The sequence below is a fragment of the Oreochromis niloticus genome, linkage group LG1 (genome assembly GCF_001858045.2).
Source record: "Oreochromis niloticus isolate F11D_XX linkage group LG1, O_niloticus_UMD_NMBU, whole genome shotgun sequence".
Classification (NCBI taxonomy): domain Eukaryota; kingdom Metazoa; phylum Chordata; class Actinopteri; order Cichliformes; family Cichlidae; genus Oreochromis; species Oreochromis niloticus.
Window position 1 is genome coordinate 25,218,582 of NC_031965.2, and position 20,705 is coordinate 25,239,286.

Below are 20,705 nucleotides of genomic sequence, written 5' to 3' on the forward strand. Positions count from 1 at the left end.
AGGAAGAGATGGATTTATGTCCGATTTACTGACGTTTTTGAAGCTATAATATTATTTTTAAAGTCGGCACAATTACTGCCAGATCACCTTTGGTTTAGACAGCAGTAAATAATAGGATTGTACATAGTTGAACTCATTGCCAGCCAGAATATGGCCAGATACACCTGACGAAGACACAAAAAATAATGAGTAAACACAAAACTACAGATTCAAGAATATAAAACAGAGAGGCATCCGTGAACCTGCTGAATGTAATGTTGTTTATAAATGTCTCTGTTGAATGATCCCAGTATGAAGTAGACATGGTAGGGCAGCCAGCATAGGGCAAACGTCACCACCACCACAACCATCATCTTCACCACCTATGGAAAATAAGAAGACATATGAGCCCGAGTAATTGCTGCTGTTTTTTTTCCTTTAAGATCAGGTCAGCTCAGAGGATTTGTAGTCAAATTGAGTAGTAAAAAAAAAGGAACAGTGTAACCTTTCTCTTGGCATTTATCTGGCTGTGGTAATGGTCTGACGCCTCTCCAGGGATGTGGCCACCCCACAGTGATCGGCCGACTATAGTGTATGTCACCAGCATCACCAGCAGAGGGAGAAGGTAGATCAGCAATATAACCGCAAACTGATAACTACATGGAGAAAAAGAGACAAGAAATGGTAACACAACATTCAACCTTTAGGTTGTGTCAGCTGTTATCACCAAGCCATCACCATAAATCCCATGTTAGTGTGCTCATATACCGTTTAAATATTTTCAGTTTGTGTTTTTCTACATGGATATCTCTCACCGAGCAATAACTACTTTTATGCATTTGATGAAACTTGGAAATTTGCTTCGAAACAGTTTAGCAACATGAATAATAAATGCTTAATTTCTATGTCAGGCAGAAAACAACAACAAACATTTTAACCTTCCAGCACTTTTAGTGTAAGAGGTCTCAGAGAAGCCAAGGCTCTGTCTTCCCATCTGTGGTTTTCTTTCTTTGTCAGGCTTTAGAGAATTAAGCTTGTTATTGGAGACCTAAGCCAATCACAGAGATCAGATGAGTACATAAAGATCAAATTGAAGGAGTCAGGCAGATGGATTTGTCCTTGGAGAGTGGAGTTCAAAGATAAAGTTCAAAAGTAATCATGTATGAAGACACTGTCCTTCTTTTCCTTTCCTCAGCTGCCTTCTGCAGCTTGAACTTGTGTCAATAACATGTTGTGAGGTGGACCAACCTTTCTGCCACACTTCTATGGCAGTATCCACATTAGCAACTTATAGAGGTTTTGATGAATTATACAATAGATAAAATAGGAGAGAGTCAAGTTATTGAAACTATTTTCATGTTTTAAACTATCAAAACTTGAATAACTGAGCTTTACAAAAGTTTCTGCCACCCATCACGTGCACAGAGTTTATGAGGACACACAACACAAGGTTGATGAACATGAATGAATGTAAACATGAATGTGGGATTTGAACAGTCTGTGAGAAGGAGAGCTTCTTAGATTTAGATTTGTGTTATCTGAAGTGCACTTTGGAAGACATATATATATAAGTTAAAACATGAAAGACTCCCAAGGCTCTTTTTTAAAAAGCTTAATTTTCATGCCATAGTCTTGTTTGACCTTAAAACCTCCTACGCGGTGGGGAATCAAGTTTGCCGGTAGTTGAAAAGCTGACTTTTTCTATAAAATCTGTTTAGCTTTTTGATCAGAGTTCTAAAATGCCTTTATTGAATGTTGCATGCCAAAATGCATTTTGGCATGCAACATTCAATAAAGGCATTTTAAAATTTTATTTAAAAAGAGAGTGCCTTGGAGTTCTTTGATGTTTTAGATGAACACAAGATTGATTTAACCTCAGCAGTCATAGCAACATTTAACATAGCCACTCCTCGCCTGCTTTCATTGTAAATGTAAAAATCTGATCAACCTCGTTCACTTTTAAATGCTGTATTAGAGGAAATGAAGCCGAGAAGGAGAAAAACAAGTTGGAGATCCAACTTGAGGTCAAAGTTTTTACCTTCTATGTAAACATTTATTTTATTCAGTTTATTGTCCGACTTTCTTTTAGATATTTTTGCCAGTGCTTAAGTAGCAACTTCTCCTCAATCCAAATAGGTAAACACACACATCTGCATTTAAAGAGTGGCATAAATAGCCCCTAAACTGACAGACCTGTTAGCGATGTCACCATCTATGCATGTGTGTGTCACTTTATTTCACCTTAGTTGATGTGTTCCTCCATAATCATCAGGCCAGTCGACCATACACACGGTTCTGGGGTAATAAAATCTTGTCACACTGTAGTAGCACTGAGGAAACGCCAGTGATACTGCCACAATCCATATCAGGGCAATCACCACCTTTGTAGAGGTGGAGGAGAGGCGAGGCTTCAGAGGATGGATGATGGCCATGTACCTGAAAAAGACAGAAACTTTTGTATGGTTACACCTTCACGTGTCTTTGTCTAAAGAAACTCAGTCATAGGTGCACTGACAGGGAAAACAGGGCAATGCTTTAAAGCTTTTTTTAGTGTGGAAATTTACCCTAAAAAAAGTGACATTTTCTTTTCATGACAGAAAACTACCCACTCATCCACCAAACCATCAGCTACAAAACAACAGTTTCAAAGCTGAGCAGTAATCAAAAGGTTCCTGCTGAGTGTTTGTTTTTAACGACTGTTTTTCAAAAGTGTTTTTCATATTTTGAACAAACAAAAACATTTTCTTTAGTAATTATTTATTTGTGGAACATACACTAACTGTCAGAGGTCAAGTGATAAAAGCCCAGTATAATAACCATTTAAAACCTACGCTATCCATTTTTAAAAATATTCAGATACAATGAAAATAAATAAAAATCAGTGACATCCCGTGATTCAAGTTAATGATGGTATATTAAAAAACTCCTTCCCCGTCACTCACTGCAGCAATCTACCATATAATACAGAAGTTACCTCATTAAAAGTTGAGAAGTGCTAATGAAGGTGAAATAATGTTAATAACTGCCAATGAATGCGGTAGCTATGGCAACCCATCTCAACCAGTATGCAGTCTACTCTTTTCAACTTAGCATCATTCAATGGTATTGTTAAAATGACGGTGAAATCGGTCATCTATGGTTATGAATCATAAACTTACATTATTGGCGTGGAGTGGCTTTGTGAATGTTCTGTGGATTATTACTGCTTCATGAAATCTTACATAAACGTTTCACATAAAGATGAAAGTTTGAAAGTAGAACCTATAACAAGTTTTTATTTCCTTTTACATTAATCTTAATATTGACTTCTCAGTTGTTATTCCAGACAACCCACTTTGATCTTAAGTGAGCAGGACCATTGAAATATCTGAAATATCTAAAAAGTGTAGTTTAAGATCTTTAACTACATGTTTAATGATTATTTTTGTAGACCCATTGCAAAAACCCCCAAATTTCTCTGGTAGATCATTTCATTGTTTATCTGTTACTAGGTTACTTTGGTGTAGTATGAATGGCCAGCCATGGGGGAGTGTTTTTGTGTTTGGTTTTTAATCAGCAGGACAAGCTGTAAAATTTATCAAGATACAATTAAAAGACCAAAATTTATCCCCTCCTTCGCATTTTCAATTTGAGTCTTTGTTGGGCCGATTTTGGCCCCCGGACCTTGTGTTTGCCACCACTGTTGTAGAGATTATGTTATACAGTGACTGTATTTTCTTCTTTTTGTTATGTAGTGGTACCAAAGAAAAGGCCCGAATAAGCCACATAAATCGATGATTCCATAAATGGGAAGTTAGTGTGAAGGAATTTCCACATTACCAGTACATTTGACATCTGGACCGATCTTAGTGTATGGCTCATTTGTCACTACATCTGTGCTCAGGACATAGAGTCAAATAAAATATATACTCAGCAGCCATGTCTTTAGCTACACCTGTTCAACTGCTCATTACTGCAAATATCTAATGAGGCTTTCACATGGGAGCAGCTCAGTGCATTTAACCATGCAGACATGATCAAGATAACTCCTGATGTTCAAACCGAGCATCACAGTAGAGAAAAAAGGTGCCTTTGAACGTGGCATGGATGTTGGTGCCAGGTGGTCTGGTCTGAGTATTTCAGAAACTGCTGATCTATTGGGATTTTCCCACATAGCCATCTCTAGAGTTTACAGAGAATAGTCTTTTTGGCTAAAAATGCCTCGTTGGCACCAGAAGTCAGAGGAGAATTTCTGCCTTGAGCTGATAAGAAGGCATTAGCCATTTGAATAACCACTTACAACCAAAGTGTGCAGAAGAACACCTCTTTTCCTGGCACATTTTGGATCTCATCGTAATGTTTGAGCCACAGCCTACCTGAGTATTGTTGTTGACCATTTCTTTATGACTACAGTGTGATAGATAAAGCACCATATCACAAAGGTCATGTTCAAGAACATAAGAATGAGTTCAATGTACTCATATCTCCTCCAAAGTCCATCCATCCATTCTCTTCAACTTATAGTGGGTAAAATAAGAATTGAACACATCACCGATTTTTACAGGGAATATATTTCTAAAGGTGCTACTAACATGAAGTTCTCACTAGATGTCGGTAGCAACCCATCCAATCCACACATGGAAAGAAATCAACCATATATGTTATGTGTAGTGATGAGTAAACATGATGGGTAAAACCAATGAGACCTTTGCAACCTTATTGTTGCAAAACATACTGATGGCATTGGTTACAGAAGAATTTCTAAACTACTCTAGGTCCCAGTGAGCACTGTTGGGGACATAATCTGGAAGTGGAATTTCACCATAAACCAGCCACGACCAGGTGCTCCCCACAAGATTTTCAGACGGAGGAGTGAAAAGAATGATCAGAAAAGTTGTCAAAGAGCCAAGGACTGCTTGTGGAGAGCCAAAGAAATACCTGGAAGCAGCAGGTATAATTGTTTCAAAGAAAGCAAGCAATGCCCTCGCCCACCATGGCCTGCATGCACGCTCACCATGCCAGAATATGACACAGACCACTGCTAAAGAAAGAGCATGTTGAAGCATGTTCAAAGTTTGCTGAACAATACTGTTAAATACTGGAAGCATATAGTCTCGGGGTAGCTTTTCAGCATACATCACCCTTCATGTAACTGATCTAAAGATGAGAGTTCATAGGACCCAAGAAGCCTTCAGGATTTGAAGACTGTCTGTGAGGAAGAATAGGCCAAAATCACACCGGAGCTATGCATGTGACTAGTTTCTCCATACAGGTGGCCTCTTGAAGCTGTCGTTACCTACTAAGTATTACATATTACATACATTTCAGTAAGTGGGTTCAATACTTTTCCCCTCTGTCATTTCTTATTGTTACACATAATTTATGGAAATCTATGCTTTGATTTCTTTGTGTTTTTGCATTGGATGGGTTGTTACCGACATTTGGTGAGAATTTCATGTCAATCGCACCTTTAGAAGTATATTTACTTAGAAAACTGGTGATGTATTCATTACTTGTTTTACCCAAGTCCATTACTCAGTCTGATGCAGACCTAACACAAAGAGACAGACAATCATTCGCACTCACATTCACACCTATGGGCAATTTAGAATCTCTAACTAACCTAACCCCACTAATTGCATGTCTTTGGACTGTGGGAGGAAGCCAGAGTCCCCCTAAGAAAACCCACACAAACAAAGTCACCAGATCTTAATCCGATAGAGCAGTTTTGTAATGGACACAAGGAGCAACAGTGTGCTGCTGTCAGGTCAATATGGACCAAAATCTCAGAGGAAATTTCCAGCACCTTGATCAATCTGAGCCAAAGAAATTATGAATTAATGGATCTGCTAGAAAGATTTAGTTAATAAAACTGCTTTGTTCAAAAAAAGAAAACACATTGATTGCATCAGATTTTTAAAAAAGTCACATCAAAGTAGATATTACAAGAGTAATTGAAAAAGAAGAGTGTTGGGAATTCATTTAAAAATGATTCACACTTTCAAAATGAAAATAAAAAGCTAGTCCAGGTCACAAGAGCAGCAATCTAAGCACAGCTTCCAGACCTTCCTTCCCCGTGAATACTAAAAATTGCTGATTGCTGTTATAATGTTTTGGTATTTAGTCCAGCATCATTTTGCTTGCAGAACTACCTGAAAACACTTGGACGCTTGGAAAATCAAACAGTTGCTGCAACAGCTGTGGTTTCCTTCATGTTTCAGTCAAAGCTGTCAGGTCATCCCCACTAAAGCATCAGTGATCTGACATTTTTCAGCAGCCCACAGGTGTTCTGTGGGATTTAGGTCAGGCCTCCGAGAGGAGGACCACACTGACTCAGATGTTTTCTAGTTTTTCTTTGCATCCCATAGTGGTTTATTTTATATAGGTAGCTTTATTACAATCATAAGAGTTTATGGATAGTTTAAATCTGCAAAGAAGTTTTGGTGCATCATATATAGGTCAACAATTCTGAGTTTATCAAGTGAATCCATGATGAAAATAAAACGAAAAACAAATAGGTCTTAATAACACATTTAATTCTCAGTTTGTGTTGCCGCTGTGTGATCACGATCATTGTAACATTGTCATCAGGGTGAAACACCCTTCTTTGATGTTGATTATTTTTATCTTGAAGAAGTGTCATATTGCATAAGGTCAGTCCTATAAATTTGTAACTAACTTACTACAAGTGTCATATACTGAGCATAGATTTTATACCTTGCTCGGTATATGATATTTTATTCAGGCTGACCATTCATGCTCTAGTAAGCATTACTGGCATCTGTGTTTCATCTGTGTCCGCCTGCTGACCCATATCTCCTTCATGCAGCATTTTCATCTGTACTGGCTGCTGAGAATGAGAGCAAATCATGCTCCTCAAGGAGCTGTTGTTTGAGCTCAAATGTCGAAACCCTTACTCTTCCAGAAACTCTGAAAATGATCCGTGTTCTTGCAGAAAGAGAGATGAAATACAGCATACTGGGCTTGCCCAGATCTGCTAGTTGCTTGAAGCAATATGCCACTAAGTTGATTTTTTCATTAAGTTGTGATGATTCCTTTTTTTGACTGTTTTCATAATGCACTTTCTAAATGGTGTTTGCATAAAATGGGGATCAGTCACCCCATTAGTGTCTGACTGATAGCACAAAAGAGTCTCTGATGTAATGACTTGTTCATTTTAATGGCAGTTGTTGACCTCATATTTTTCACATGATCCCTTTGGCTCCAGTGCCGAGTTCCCCTTTTTTTCCCTGTCGGTCATGCCCCCAGCCTCCCTCCCCTCACCTATTTAAACCCCTTTTTGTGAAGGTGTTTCTATGTTTTTGTTGGTGTTAAACTCTGTGAAGGTGGTGCTACTCCATCCCTGGTTGGCACAGATGTCTGCCTTCTCCTAATCAGCTCTAAAGATACTTAAACTACAGCTCATTAATCTGTAGACATGTTCAGACAACTAGATTTTCAAGCCTAACTCTGTGATTTTTTCACACTTTGTATGCTCATATGCTGTTTTCTCTATACTCCAGATTGCCTGCTGTGCCAGTCTGAGTGTTCAGTCTATCTTTTTTAATGCACAGTATAGCTCATTGTCGGTATTCACTTATTCTGAACTCTATAGGAGAGCGTTCTTACCTGTCCACTGAAATGGCAGCCATTGAGTATATGGACGAAAACATGGCGGTGATGGGGAAGAAGTTCTGAAACCTGCAGTAACCCAAGCCAAAGTACCAGTCATTGTGAAGCGCATACACAAAGTTAAAAAGGGTGTTAAAGCTCGCCATGGAAACGTCAGAGAAAGCCAGGTTGACGATGAAGTAATTGGTCACAGTCCTCATGCGCCTGTGAGCGAGGATAATCCAGATCACTGTGACGTTCCCAGTGATGGACACCAGGATGATCAGGGAGTATGCTATAGCCCAGAGAGCCACCTGGGAGAGGAGAGGAGACCTTTAATGTCAGCATCTTATACGCAGTTACAAAAAAAAACACAATAAAGGAACTCACAAATACGTATATATTTGCAAACCCCACCCTATCCCTGCACAGGATGTCTACAGCATGTGGTAAATGGACTGACACTTTTGTAGCACATTCCTAATTTATTGGAGCACTCAAAGCATTTTCTTACTACAACCGTCATTAACCCATTTGTACAAACATCTTTTCCTGTGTCTGAGTGCTTTTATCCTAACACTCACACTCTGATGGATACATCAGGGGAAACTAAGGGTTCAGTAGCTTGCTCAGAGATACCTCAACATAATGACAAGAGGAAAAGGGATCGAGCCACCAACCTTACAATTAGTAGATGCCTCAGACGTGAGACCTGAGACGTAACAACTCTTCAGAAATCTTAAGTTTCTTTACACAGGGAATTCCTAGTTTATCTCATCCCCCCAAAGAGAGATAAACTGATCAAAGTCTGCTTCCAGGTAAAGTCTATTCTGAAACAAGCAACCACCAATCTTCAGCATTTTTTAATATCTGTAGACCCCGTTCCTTTCATTGTCTGACCTATAAGAAAATTAATAGGACAGACATGCTGCACTTTATCTGGGGCCAGAAATGAAAACCCTGACATCCATCACCTGTTCATACCCAGCCAACCACTGTCGCAGAAATGTAAAGCAATGAGCTACTTCAGACAGCCAAGCACAGATAGGAGGAGAGGACTGTAAACTGTGCACGGTGTGGTGCAGGTTTAAATGACAGTGGGGGAGTTAAAAGTGTTTAGAGGAATGAGCAAAAAGCCTTCAGATAACTAATATACAGTCTGTGAAGTGAAAATATTGTTCTTTGAATCAGCCCCAGATTTTGTCCCTGAGACAAATCGCATTCACCAGTAAGCCTTTACTTCATTCTATTGAGTTTCTGTCTGTTTCAGGCACTTTACTTGGGTTTCACATCAATGATGTCACTGACATATGGCTTTTGCCCTTCAAAAATATACAAGTAAAAAAAAGAATACACCTGTTTACTTCACCGAATCGTCTTTCTTACTTCTTTCATTAATATCATCATCAAAAGTCATCTTTTTAAATTCTGCAGTTCTGACTTTAATCACTTTCATTTGTTATCTCAGTGTTTTTCTCCCACCTGCCAGTCGGGCTGTTGGAACTGATTCCAGGTCGTCTCGTTCCCGTCCTCAAACCACTCAGTGGTCATCGACAATGGCCATGAAGTGGTCTCTTCGCCTCGTTCAATATGTTGTATCAGACTACCGGCGTCCATGTTGGCTTTCTGTCTTACCGGTGACAGAACCTGTAGGTATAATTGTATATACGTTGTGCGTCATGCGTAATTAGCCACAATGACCGACAAATTAAAAAAAAAAAAACACTCTCTTGTAGGGGAATGATGAGTAAATACACTCGCGCGTGTATCATTGTGTCTATAAAATGATTTCTTCATTTTTAACGCTATAAATAGAGGCACTAACACCACCCCAATAATAGCTAATTTTCCCACTACAACATGCACTAGCTTTAAGCTGCATCAACTCCAAAACAAGGTGTGAATGTGTTAATCTCCTTGCTGTTCATTGTAGTCTTTAGAGCGGTTTTAATTTGTTTTAAAGTTTTTGAGTCGGATTTGAGACAACCATATCAATCGTTGTGACGGCATCTGGCTTTGGATTACAAGTATTAACAACAGGATGCAAGTATTACCGTGGTGACAACTTCCAGACTCTCCTGACAGCTTAATTTTTATGCTAGAAGACGATTGTTTAAAAAAAAAAAAAAAAAAACCCTCAAAAAACATACATTAAAAAATGACTTTCTTTCTTATTTTGTTTTATTATATTTTAATTCATTTATTAATTCATTAAAGGTGCTTTAAGATTAGCGGAATAGATGCACGACTGAGCATGAATTACGCACATTTGTCACATACAGTGTGTTTCTTTGGCTGCCTTAACTCCACAAGTGATACATTCATGTACTGGACAATACCCGGAGAAAACCTAAACCTGAATCATATTATTAGTTTTCATATGTCTTACCTCTCTATTAATGGTCAAGTTGAAACTCAATCCATTGCTATTGTCCGAAAATCAGATTCCTTCTGCGTAAAGGGCAAACAGGTCCATCCAATAATCCATTAAGGTATTTCTCCAGATTCCACTCTCCCTCCTTCTCACACACGCATATATTCTGCCTCTCTCTACTGGAATGTGTGACTTGCTCATGTTGATCTGAGAGTGAGAAGCGCAGACGTTCAGGCACGCTACCGTGCGCGCAGAGTCGCGCCAAAATCCTCCACGACCAGAGGGAGAGAGATGAAGAGAGGTACGAGGTGTAAAATCCTGCCAAAATAAATGTCTTACAAGAAAGATAAATGTGATGGAAAAAACTAAGACTTAAACAGAAAATGAAATATTGCGAGAGGAGAGGGAGAAGGAGCAGCTGAGACTTGTGAGAGCAGTGCCTTATTTCCGTACTCCATCTCTAAAATAGCCGAATATCAACAAGATGATGGAGAGGGGGAAACAAATGTAAGAGCCTGGACAGAGAAAGCTAGGGTGGTCCGAGAAGAAGGAAAGAGAGAGGTGTACCCCTGAATTTTACCGCTACTGCTGTAGTTTCTTGACAGCCGTCAATTTTCACCGCTCGACAAGTCTGAAACACTTTTGAGATGGTTTCTTGTGAAATTGCTCCAACCCATACCCATCTTCTATGCCTACAAAAAAAAAGAAAGAAAAGGAAAAACACGCATATGTGCCTATCCTGGTGGTCTCAGACTGAGAGCCTCTAGAAGAGAGCCTGCTGTGCTTGTTCACCCTTTTTCATTGTGAATTTGAGCGTGCTAAAAATGCACAATCAGGTGAGAGCTAGGGAAAAATGATTCCTCAATTGGGTTTTCAATAAAACTCTGAAAGCAACAGTGAAGCTCTTCGATTATTGAGGTGTTCAGCCAAGCTGCAATCACTAGAAATCCATCTAAGCAAGAATGTCCTCCCCAAGAGATTACATTTGTGGATTTTGGCATGGCTGTAGAGAGTTTTTCCTTCTTTTTTTAACTGCAGTGTGGTCATGGTCCTGACAAGTTCTCAGCAGGATTATGAGACTCTCTTGTCTCCACCTTCTACATGCTTTTTCTAGCCTTCCAAACTGTTGTTCAGTTTGGAGCAACACGGTCTGTCTCTGTGAATTTTGTTTGAGGTTCTTCATGTTGCTCTTAGCACTTAGTTATTAAAAAATTTGCACAGCAGAAAAACAGCATTTACCAGCATTCAGCTCACACTGTCTGGGAATGAGCAATTTCTCCCAATGAAAAACAAAGAGGTGCTCAAGGGAGTGACAGTTTTGATATGTGAATCTACTGCAGTTATCTGAGGCAAACAGAAAAGTGCCACAGAGTTGAAAGTGGTGTTAGACAGTCATGCCATGATACTTGTTAAGTCCAGCTCTGTGTTTGCAGTTTTTGAAAAGTCACACATTTAAAAAAAAGCTGCAGCTGTCTATCCTCGTTTTGAGCTGTGTCTCTGAAACATGACAAAACACTTACAGGTCCCCAGGAGATCGTATCACTGCCAAACTGCAGTAAAACATAAATAAAAGTATTTACATGTGAGTTGTGTGTTGTGCTTGTGAACAATCCATGTGCTGGTCTAGAAAGGTTTCTCTTCACATTAAATTATAGACAGTCTTTTTGTGCTTACACAGAAAACATATGAAGCCACAAAAAACTCAAGTACAGCAGTTGTCACTGGAGTGGTAGAGGTGTCAGACATGTTGTCTGAACACCAGAGGGTTGGATTCGGTCTGCTGGATGGCTTTGGCTTTAAAGTGTATGATAATTGCTGTGCACTCAGTGGTTTTTCATTAAAATTACTGCTGTTCCTGGTGTGTTGATGCGATGCTAACATTTCTTCACAAGAACAAAAACGTACTGAAAGTTCTGGATTTAGATGAACTGTTTAAAACATGCTGTTTACTTTAGAAAAAAACTCTGTGTGTGACAGCTTTACCTTTATGAATGCACTTTGATCTGTCAGTGGTAAAGCATGTAATGATAGCTGAATCACTGAATGAGGGAAAACTGAGATGCATCATCTTTTTGAAAACGTTTTGCTCATTAAGTGTGAAAATGTCCAAGAAATGAGTCACCCTTCTTCTTTTTTTAAACAGTTTGCTTCCAAGGAGCCAGACTTTGTTGTAACTTTTAAAATCTTTGTACATTTCAGAGGAATATTTTTTGTTCTTCCTGTTAAGTTGCTTAACACTGACCTATGAATCATTCAAGCATAAAAAGCAACTAACTGAATCGATAAATTGGTACATCATTTGTATAGTATGACCGGCAGACCAGCAGTATTTTTGTATTTTTGCAACAACAAGGTGTCCCAAAGACCTATTAGCTGAAAACTAGGCATGTCTAAGCATGGTGTGCAGTTTGTCCTTAATATTTGATATTAGGGGCGGGGGGTGTTACCACAGTGCGTGTCTACAGCCATCTGCAAAACACGATAGAAGCTCTGTCATTGTTCGGAGCCACTTGTGTTGTGGATCTTGTCAAAATTGTTGGAATTATGACACAAAAAACTCCTGTCAGATTTTGATGCATGGTAAAATACCATCTGCAAATTATCGGCTTAGGACCAGTTCATGTTTCAACATGAGAATGATTCCAAACACATTGTCAATACAGTAAAAGCACACCTGGATAGAAAAACACATGGTGGAACAGCTGTGCTGGACTGGGCTCCCCAGAGCCCAGATCCCAACATTAGTGAAGCAGCATGGGATCATCTTGACAGAGAATAGAACAAAACGCAGCCAACATCCAAAGAAGAGTTTTGAATGTCCTTCAGTAACCCTGGAGAACTACTCCTGAAGACCACTTAAAGAAATTACAAGAAAGCTTGCCTAAGAGAGTTTAGACTGTGCTGAAGGATAAAGGTGGTCACACCAAATATTGACTTTTGTACCGACTTTGTTTCAGCCTAGTCTTGCTGGCAATTCAAAGCTTTATTTATCTAAAATTTGCACATGAGGCTGTTAGACAGAGGACACAGGGACCAGGAATATTCAAGCAGGCAGCAACATCCTCCCCGTCATGTTACCGATACAAACTACTTTGTATTAAATGTGTCTCATGAACTCTTAAAATCTAAGATTACAATTTATTTTTGTGCATAATTTCTTTATCTTTATGTCTCAGAGTGTATCCTGACGCTGCAACCTAAAATTCAAAGCAAGTGTAGTTTCTGTATTTACAGAAACTGACTTTTATATTGTGCCCCTATTTCTAAGAGTGTGCACTGTGCTTTCCATCCACATTGCTTATCACCAGCTAGAAGGTGCCTCTAAGGACACTCCATGTACACTTTCTTTTATACTGTTTGTAAAAAAAAAAGTCTTGTCATTGCATTGACTTTGAGTTTATCCTTGAAGAAATTCAACAACATATCTCACAGTGCAAACAGGCAGATTGTGACTCGATTTTTTTTTCAGTCTCACTGTTACTGTTGATTTTTGTGCTTTGTGCTTCTGTGATAGTTTCTCACTTTGTTACCTGCTTCTTGTTACATGCCCGTTCCTCACATTCCTCCCTTGCAGGGGAAATCTACTGCATATGCCCGTGCATGTAATTAGTGAACAGAATGACCAAAGGTAGACTGTGTAAAATGTACACTGCCTGTGTGTACTTTCATGTGATCAAACAAGCTTGTTTGCCCAGTTACTGGCATGCTGAAGGATGCAGGCCCAAAAAATGAGAAGGTGCAGCAGTTCTTAATAAATGTGGTTGCCTGAGTGAATCTGGGCGAGAGCTGGCTATCAAGGGTCAAAAGCTAATCAAGAGGGGAAGAAACTCATTCTCACCACCTAAAATAGCAAACACAGAAACAGACACCTGCAGTGACTCTTGTTAAAAGTTGCACCTGAGCACATCTTAAATAAATACTTTACAAAAACTAGACAGTCTGTACTCAGAGGCAACCAAAGGACACAAAAATTCTTATTTTTCTGAAGGTTGAATTTCATAACAGTTGAAAATCTTTGGGTTTCTTTGTTGCTTTCACTCCAAGGTCATTTTCTGACTGAAGAAAGTAATAAAGGTGATGTATAAGTAAGAAATGTACCAAGAGGGGGGAAACAGCCAATCACACAGCTCCCTCCTACTGATGTGAAATGTTTTGTTGGCCAAGTCACTGCTGATAAAGATTTTGCTGCTTTTGGTGCTTAGAAAACTTCAAAAGGGCGCTATAGCAGCTAAAAAGGCCGGGATGGCGATTTATCACATGCAAGCTTATGACTGGTTTATCACATCCGATGTCTTCTGATCCTCTGATATGTATTCAGTGGCTTGAATGTATGCTTTGGATAGAGTGTGTGCTATGAACTCTTTGATAGGCTGCTATTTAAAGAAGATCGGATATGCATGTGCAAGTTGTGTGTATCGGATCTGTTTATTGAGTCGCAGATGCAAACAGACTCAATAGATTGATCCGCAAGGACAGTAATGTTGTGGCGATGGACTCTCTTAAGGTGGTGTCGGAGAGTTGACAAAGATGTTGACCAAGATAAGGACAATGCTGGACAATACCTCCCGCCATGACGTGTTTGCCAGTCACAGGAGCATGCTTAGTGAATGGCTGAGATCATCAAAATGCACCACTGAATGACACAGGAAGTCACTCCTCCCTTATTTATATATCTCCAATTTTAATTAATTAATGACACATTTAATTTATTATTTAGGATATATTTAATTAATTAATTTTGGCGCTCAAGAGCCTCCATACTAAAGCTGCTACCTCTGAAAATTCTTTGAAGAACCGTCCAGTGATCCAGTTCCTCACAGCATGGGGATGCATGGTCCCTCCGCCAAATGTCACCACCAGGAGAGAAGGTACTGTAGATGGTTTTGTTTTGAGTAATGTTTGATGTACTTTCTGTATGAAGGTAAATATGTTGCAAAATGTGAGAGCTTGCAGAATAAAATGTGAGAATGTAAAAAAAAATCTAAACTTGTATATTTTGACATTTTCACTTGTAAAAAGTTTTCACATGCTTGTGTTTTAAATTTACAAAAAATATGAATAAATGTGGAGATTGATACTTACACAGATATACTGAGAGCTTCAAACTTGTAATTCTGATTTTATTGATATTTATTTCTTTTCTTTTACTATTTCCACAACTCTGTGATTACAGCCTCTCCAATCAGTTAAAGCAGCTGCTCAGTTGTGCCCTCTTGAGTCACAAATTTTCATACTAATTTTAAAAAAAAAACAAGTTGAATTTTTTTTTTTTGCACATTCTCACATTTCATTCTACAGCCTCTAATATTTGGCAGTTTATTTACCTTCATATATCTGCTACATTAGAGTAAAGAAAACAAACATGTTTATCTTTAACAGTGATAAGAGTGTGTTTGCCGTTCAGGTTTCTGCTATGATGATACATTTCTAATGGTCGGCTCATCCTCATCTCACATAATTTCTTATGGCCAGACAGACGGGTTAGTGAGCAGGTTATCTGTACAAAACAAATGCCCGTGTGTGGGGCAATAATTCGGGTAGTCATTAGGTAAATTTACATGCTGAAGAAACTGTACTTTCCTGTTGTACCACTTGAGGCTTGGGCCTAATTATGTTATAGTCCTGCACTTGTTTGCTCCTGTTGTTTCTGGTCTCTGAGTTCTGGCTGGAATGGGCAGGTCCTGTCTTCACCTTTAGGTGGGGTCTTTGGTTTCCAGTCTTTCAGCCACTGTGCCTGCTTCCTGTCAGTGTCATCAGCAGCAGTATATATGGGCCTGCTTGCATTCTCTGGGAGAATGCTTCAAATGAAGTTTATTTCCAAAGCACATTTTAAAAGACCAATAATCATCATTGAAGTGCTTCACAGTCGACCACAAGATACATAAAATTCGGGACAGAGCAAAACAAGCAAAGAGGGAATAAAAAACACTTTTGCACAGTGCAGAGCAAACCAGATGAAAGTCAAACTAGTTTGATTATTCCAGAGTCTAGATGCAGCAATAGCAAAGCCTTGATCACCTCTGGTCTTTAACCGAGACCTTGGTTGCACTAAGAGCAACTGATTCGAAGATCTTAGTGCTCTCTTGGGGTTGTACAACTGGAGGAGATCAATTAGGTAGCTAGGCGCCAAGTTGTTTGAAATTTTAAAAGTGATCAAAAGAATTTTAAAGTCAATACGGTATTTAATGGGGAGCCAGTGTAAGAAGATAAATGCTTATCTTCTCAGTGCGGCAACCAGGCTCTTAGATTGCATTTATGCATTTTAGTGTTTCCCCGGGTACATTTTGCAACATATTTGCTCTGCTTTTCTAGTTGAGCTGGTCCGCCCTGCTATCTGCCTGTCCACCCACCAGCATCTCATGACAGCCTCAATGAACAAATCCTTCGCATTCAGATCATAACCTGTTGCATTCATTCTCTCTTCTGAGTCACTTTGTGCCAATAAACCAGTTTCAGTATAACACAGTCTGTCTCCTTGAAGTGCACTTTGTCGAAAAATCCGTAAAATGCTGAGTTAATACATTTTAATTGCATTGGTGTATTTCACACCTGTTTTGTTCTAATAACAGAGGGAATGAATGGTGTTCACAGTGGACTTTATCTTGTTTTTCCTTGACTTTTTACTTTCAACAGCATCAGATTAGAGTACAAACAAGATTCAGATCAAACTATGTATGTATACATCTACACACCTAATCTTAAAATAAAATGATGGCAGATAAGAAAGAGTCTACCTTCTCCATAGTTTCGGGTCCAGATGTCTCTCTTTATGTGGATCTGCACAGCATTTTTATTCCTTGGTCCCTTGTTCCACATCTTGAAACAATGTCCCACATTTTGACTGGCTCTGCAGGAAATGCACTTCTGCAGTCCCAAAACGTTGATCCTGTTCATCGTTTTCAGTGGGAGAAATGTTTCGTCACTTATCCAAGTGAGTTCTTCATAGATCCAGATGAACAGAATCAACCTTTTGGGATTTACTTACCCGGATGATTGAGCATGCATCAAGACACTTCTCTAAAGTCTTTCTTTTACTCAATGTGTATGTCTTTTATTGTACTCAGGAGAATAAGGTTAGCCTGTCTAATGCTATACTCATGAGGGAAGGTTACAAATCACCAAAAAGTCACAATCTTTGCAAATTTTGTCAAATATGATGGAAACAACTCTAAAGAAAATGAAGTGGCAGTATATTCTGAGAAATAGAGTTTCTGTTCTTTCTGAACAGAAAGTGGAGGGACACCGTGGATAAAGATTGCTAAAATTGGCAGCCATGGCCTAAAAAACGTCATGGCAACCTGTGGCTACATCCAAACTATTTTAATTTTTTGTGGTTTTAATTTGGATGCATCCAGACAGAAGAGAAGTTGAAATAACAGAGAAATAAAAGAGATTAGAAGAGTATATAAAGACTTTCGCATGAAAGCAAAAGAACAAACTTCAGGTTCCCTTTATCCTTATTGTATTTACTCAGCAAAAGAGCAAAATATATATTTATCCTGCACAATTTATTGCAGTTTTATTTGTAAGTTATGAAAATTTAGGATTACATCTCAGTCCCATTTTGTCCCAGGCAAACTCAGTGTTTGCCCCATGTTTACTTCTGAACACCCTACAGCAGGGGTCGGCAACCCGCGGCTCCGGAGCCGCATGCGGCTCTTTAGTCCTTATAGTGCGGCTCCGCATGGTTTGGGAAAATAAATTAGAAGTATTTCGCTGAAGTGTATTTTATTTATGTTAGTTCTTTTAAACTGGTAGTTCTAAATTGGAAAATTATTGTGATATTGAAATATAAATATAAAATTATATTCTATTATTTTTTCCTCGCTCAATATAAGCGTCACACTCGCGGAAGCCGGTATTCCCGCCGAAACACCGTGCATTTATCGAGACTTTCAACCCCTGGTAGGCCAATTATGGATCTTCGGATCCACATTATGTCAGCAGCTCCACCGTGAACTATGTTAAAGACAAACACTGCTCACGCCTCACAGACGACAGATGACAGCTTACAGTCCTGCGTAAACTGACTTCGCAGAGCACCGATTAGCAGACGCTGTGCGCAGAGGTTCAGGATCAGAAGTCCCATTGTAAACACATCACGGCAGACCCGACGATGTTTGCATGAACGCGCTTTTCAGCATCTCTTTATTGACCACTTTTCACACACAGTTGCTGTACGAATACAGCCGGCTGTAGCTTTGCAGTTCACAGCCCGACACACACCACCAACAACAGCAGAGAGCACAGACTTTAAGGCGGCGAGGCGTGATTGCGGGTGCCGCTCAGGTGCGGCCGCCTCCCCTGCAGCGGCGCTGCAGACCACGCCCCGCCGCACGCATTAACCAGGTAAAATACATATTTAGGCAGAATTTTGCAAATATCTATTTTTCATTTTTCAGCAGCATAGTGCTTTTTTTTACCAATTATTTTTTAAAAGTCAGGTCAAGGCTCCAAAAGCCCAAAGGAGATATAAGGGAGGCGGCTCACAACAGTTTTTGTTTGCTACATGGATCATTTTAGTTCAGCTGGGTGTCTTTGCTTTTGTTATATTTCTTTAAGAGTTCAAAATGTGTTGATTACATAAATAAAATGTAATTTTCTCTGTACCACTTCATGGATTTCATAAGCAGCACACCTTAGTTGTTCACACAAAGGTAGAAAACAATATATACAGTGTTATCTTCATTTTAGATGTCAAAAAGTATTTGCGGCTCCCAGTGTTTTCTTTTGTGTGGAAACCGGGTCCAAGTGGCTCTTTGGGTGTAAAAGGTTGCAGACCCCTGCCCTACAGCATAAAATGGTGAGATACAGATAATAATGTCAATCTGTAGTCCTGCACAGTGTGGTGAAGCTATCGCTGACATAGGCGGCCTCAAAATTTCTATTTATTTACATAGGCGTGTACGTTAATGGGTTAGAAATACCTGGGCAAAGTACAGAAGATGCATGTTGTGAAATAGCCGCACTGTTCATAAGTTGGTCTGCTGGTCTCCGGTTTAGCATTTTGGCTCTTTCAATCTTGTTTGTTGGTTTTTAACCAATCACAGGAGCTTGTTATCAGCTTAAAAGCGCTATACAAATACAGGCCATTTTATTATTATTATTATTTTTTTTTTTTTTTACCATTTATAGTAACAACTATATGCTGGATAGCTTAGCTTGAAAGATACCTTTGTAATTTACTGTGATGGTAAAAACCAGTGAGATACTCAGTTTAAACAAAAAAATATATATATCAAAAAGAGGCTTAAAACAAACTGAACAGCAAGCCCCAGAAAAACCGAAGAAGTTTTTAATTGTTTGGGGGTTTTTTTACAATAAACAACGGGAAACGTACGGGAAGCGTATCCATCTGTCACTTAAAATGACCGCGTCCTTAATTGGGCAAAGATTTGAATCTTAATCAAATTTTAATTAGATTTTATTATTGTAATTATGTCACATAACTTCTACAAGTTAAAAGACTTCCACAAGCTCACATCCACCAGCCCCCTTTGGCCGTCCATATATCACACTGTACGCCTGCTTCCAGGTGCTGTGACGAGGACAACACGGAAGTGAATTGTCAGCAGTCCAAAGAGCCGCTGAAAGAAACTATCGTCCGTCCAGACACGATGGCAGAGGGAGATTCTAAATGTTTTAATGAGTGTTCCTATTATATTGTCAAATTCATGCTGTTCTCCTACGCCTGCTGTTGGTGGGTGAGTACAGACACGATTATCCTAAAACCCAGAGTGTGCGCTTTGTTTGCTCGGAGATCCCGGCTGGCAGGAGGGAAGGCTGGGTGTGTTTGTGTGTGTGTGCTTGTGTGTGTGTGTGTTTAATGCTTTTAATTTGTGGGTATGCGAGTTCCGGTCAGATCCGTGGGGTGGAAAAAAGGGTGATCCGGTCTTATTTCGCTTTTCTAATAAAACCATGGGCTTTGTAAGCTACACCTGTGGACGGACAGGTGCTGTAGGATATTGCTCACAGAAACCTTCCGCCGCCACACCCTCCTTGCGTACCTTTACCCTACCCGGATGAGAACTGGGTAAATAAAATCAGAAAAACAGAGAAAAGGGAAGAACGGACGAGGCGTCATTTTTCACGCAGGAGTCTTGTGTCCTCCCGTGGTCACTGTACCACAGTACGGGTCATGTGGACCGATGAGCCACATGTAAATCAAATGACAGTGACAGCACTGTAGCAGCGTGGCTTCAGTAGTTTTTCATTTCATTCTATGGCTTCAGTAGTTTTTCATTCAATCTGATGACCAGTTAACTCCACGCAGGCTATCAGTAAAGTTTCTGTTTTTCTTCCGTAGAATTTTTTTCAGTGTGTGGATCGTTTTTATTTTATTTTATTATGTTTTGGGGGGGGGGGGGTTGTAATTGAGTGGCGGGCTCTGACACGCCGTCCGCTGCACTGCTTCTTGTTCTTGTCTGATGGTTCGGATTGTTTGGGGTCACTGATCCATTGCAAAAATATATGGGGACTTTTTTTTTTTCTGCAGAGGCTCATACTGACTTAGAGGAACGACGCATTAGAGGATCTGAACGGAAAATGATCACATATAATGAAAGTATTACATTAAATTAATTTTAAAAATCCACCTAAAAGTTATTTAGATTTTTACTTTTATTTGCTTACATTTAGACAGTTGCTGTGCAGGTCACTGATGAAACACTGTAAATGAGTCAAAACTCTCCAGCCATCATCAGTCATTCCCATCGAGGTTCCTCAGCATAATGTTGCCTCTAGCAGACTTTCTGGGAGTTAT

At 39.4% G+C, this 20,705-nt stretch overlaps 2 protein-coding genes across 4 annotated transcripts in view; one reads left to right on the top strand and one right to left on the bottom strand.

The window, feature by feature from the left end:
* tacr2 (tachykinin receptor 2) overlaps positions 1–10,956 on the bottom strand; it is a 14,228-nt gene extending 3,272 nt beyond the window's left edge. The window contains exons 1-8 of one of the 3 annotated variants that reach the window (XM_025906900.1): positions 10,524–10,956; positions 9,959–10,212; positions 9,052–9,216; positions 7,588–7,883; positions 2,221–2,415; positions 485–635; positions 243–362; positions 88–164 (exon numbers count right to left, since the gene is read on the bottom strand). In XM_025906900.1, the coding sequence (XP_025762685.1) occupies positions 88–164; positions 243–362; positions 485–635; positions 2,221–2,415; positions 7,588–7,883; positions 9,052–9,186 (974 nt within the window). In that variant the 5' untranslated portion in view covers positions 9,187–9,216; positions 9,959–10,212; positions 10,524–10,956. Of the gene's footprint in view, positions 1–87; positions 165–242; positions 363–484; positions 636–2,220; positions 2,416–7,587; positions 7,884–9,051; positions 9,217–9,958; positions 10,262–10,510 lie in introns of all 3 variants that reach the window. The other 2 variants (XM_013277054.3, XM_025906896.1) reach the window with 2 other exon arrangements.
* An 8,511-nt stretch (positions 10,957–19,467) lies between these two features.
* The window catches only part of tspan15 (tetraspanin 15), a 42,554-nt gene continuing 41,316 nt past the window's right edge, over positions 19,468–20,705 (top strand). The window contains exon 1 of the mRNA XM_005458925.4: positions 19,468–19,647. Within this exon, the coding sequence (XP_005458982.1) occupies positions 19,561–19,647 (87 nt within the window). The 5' untranslated portion in view covers positions 19,468–19,560. The remainder of the gene's footprint in view (positions 19,648–20,705) is intronic.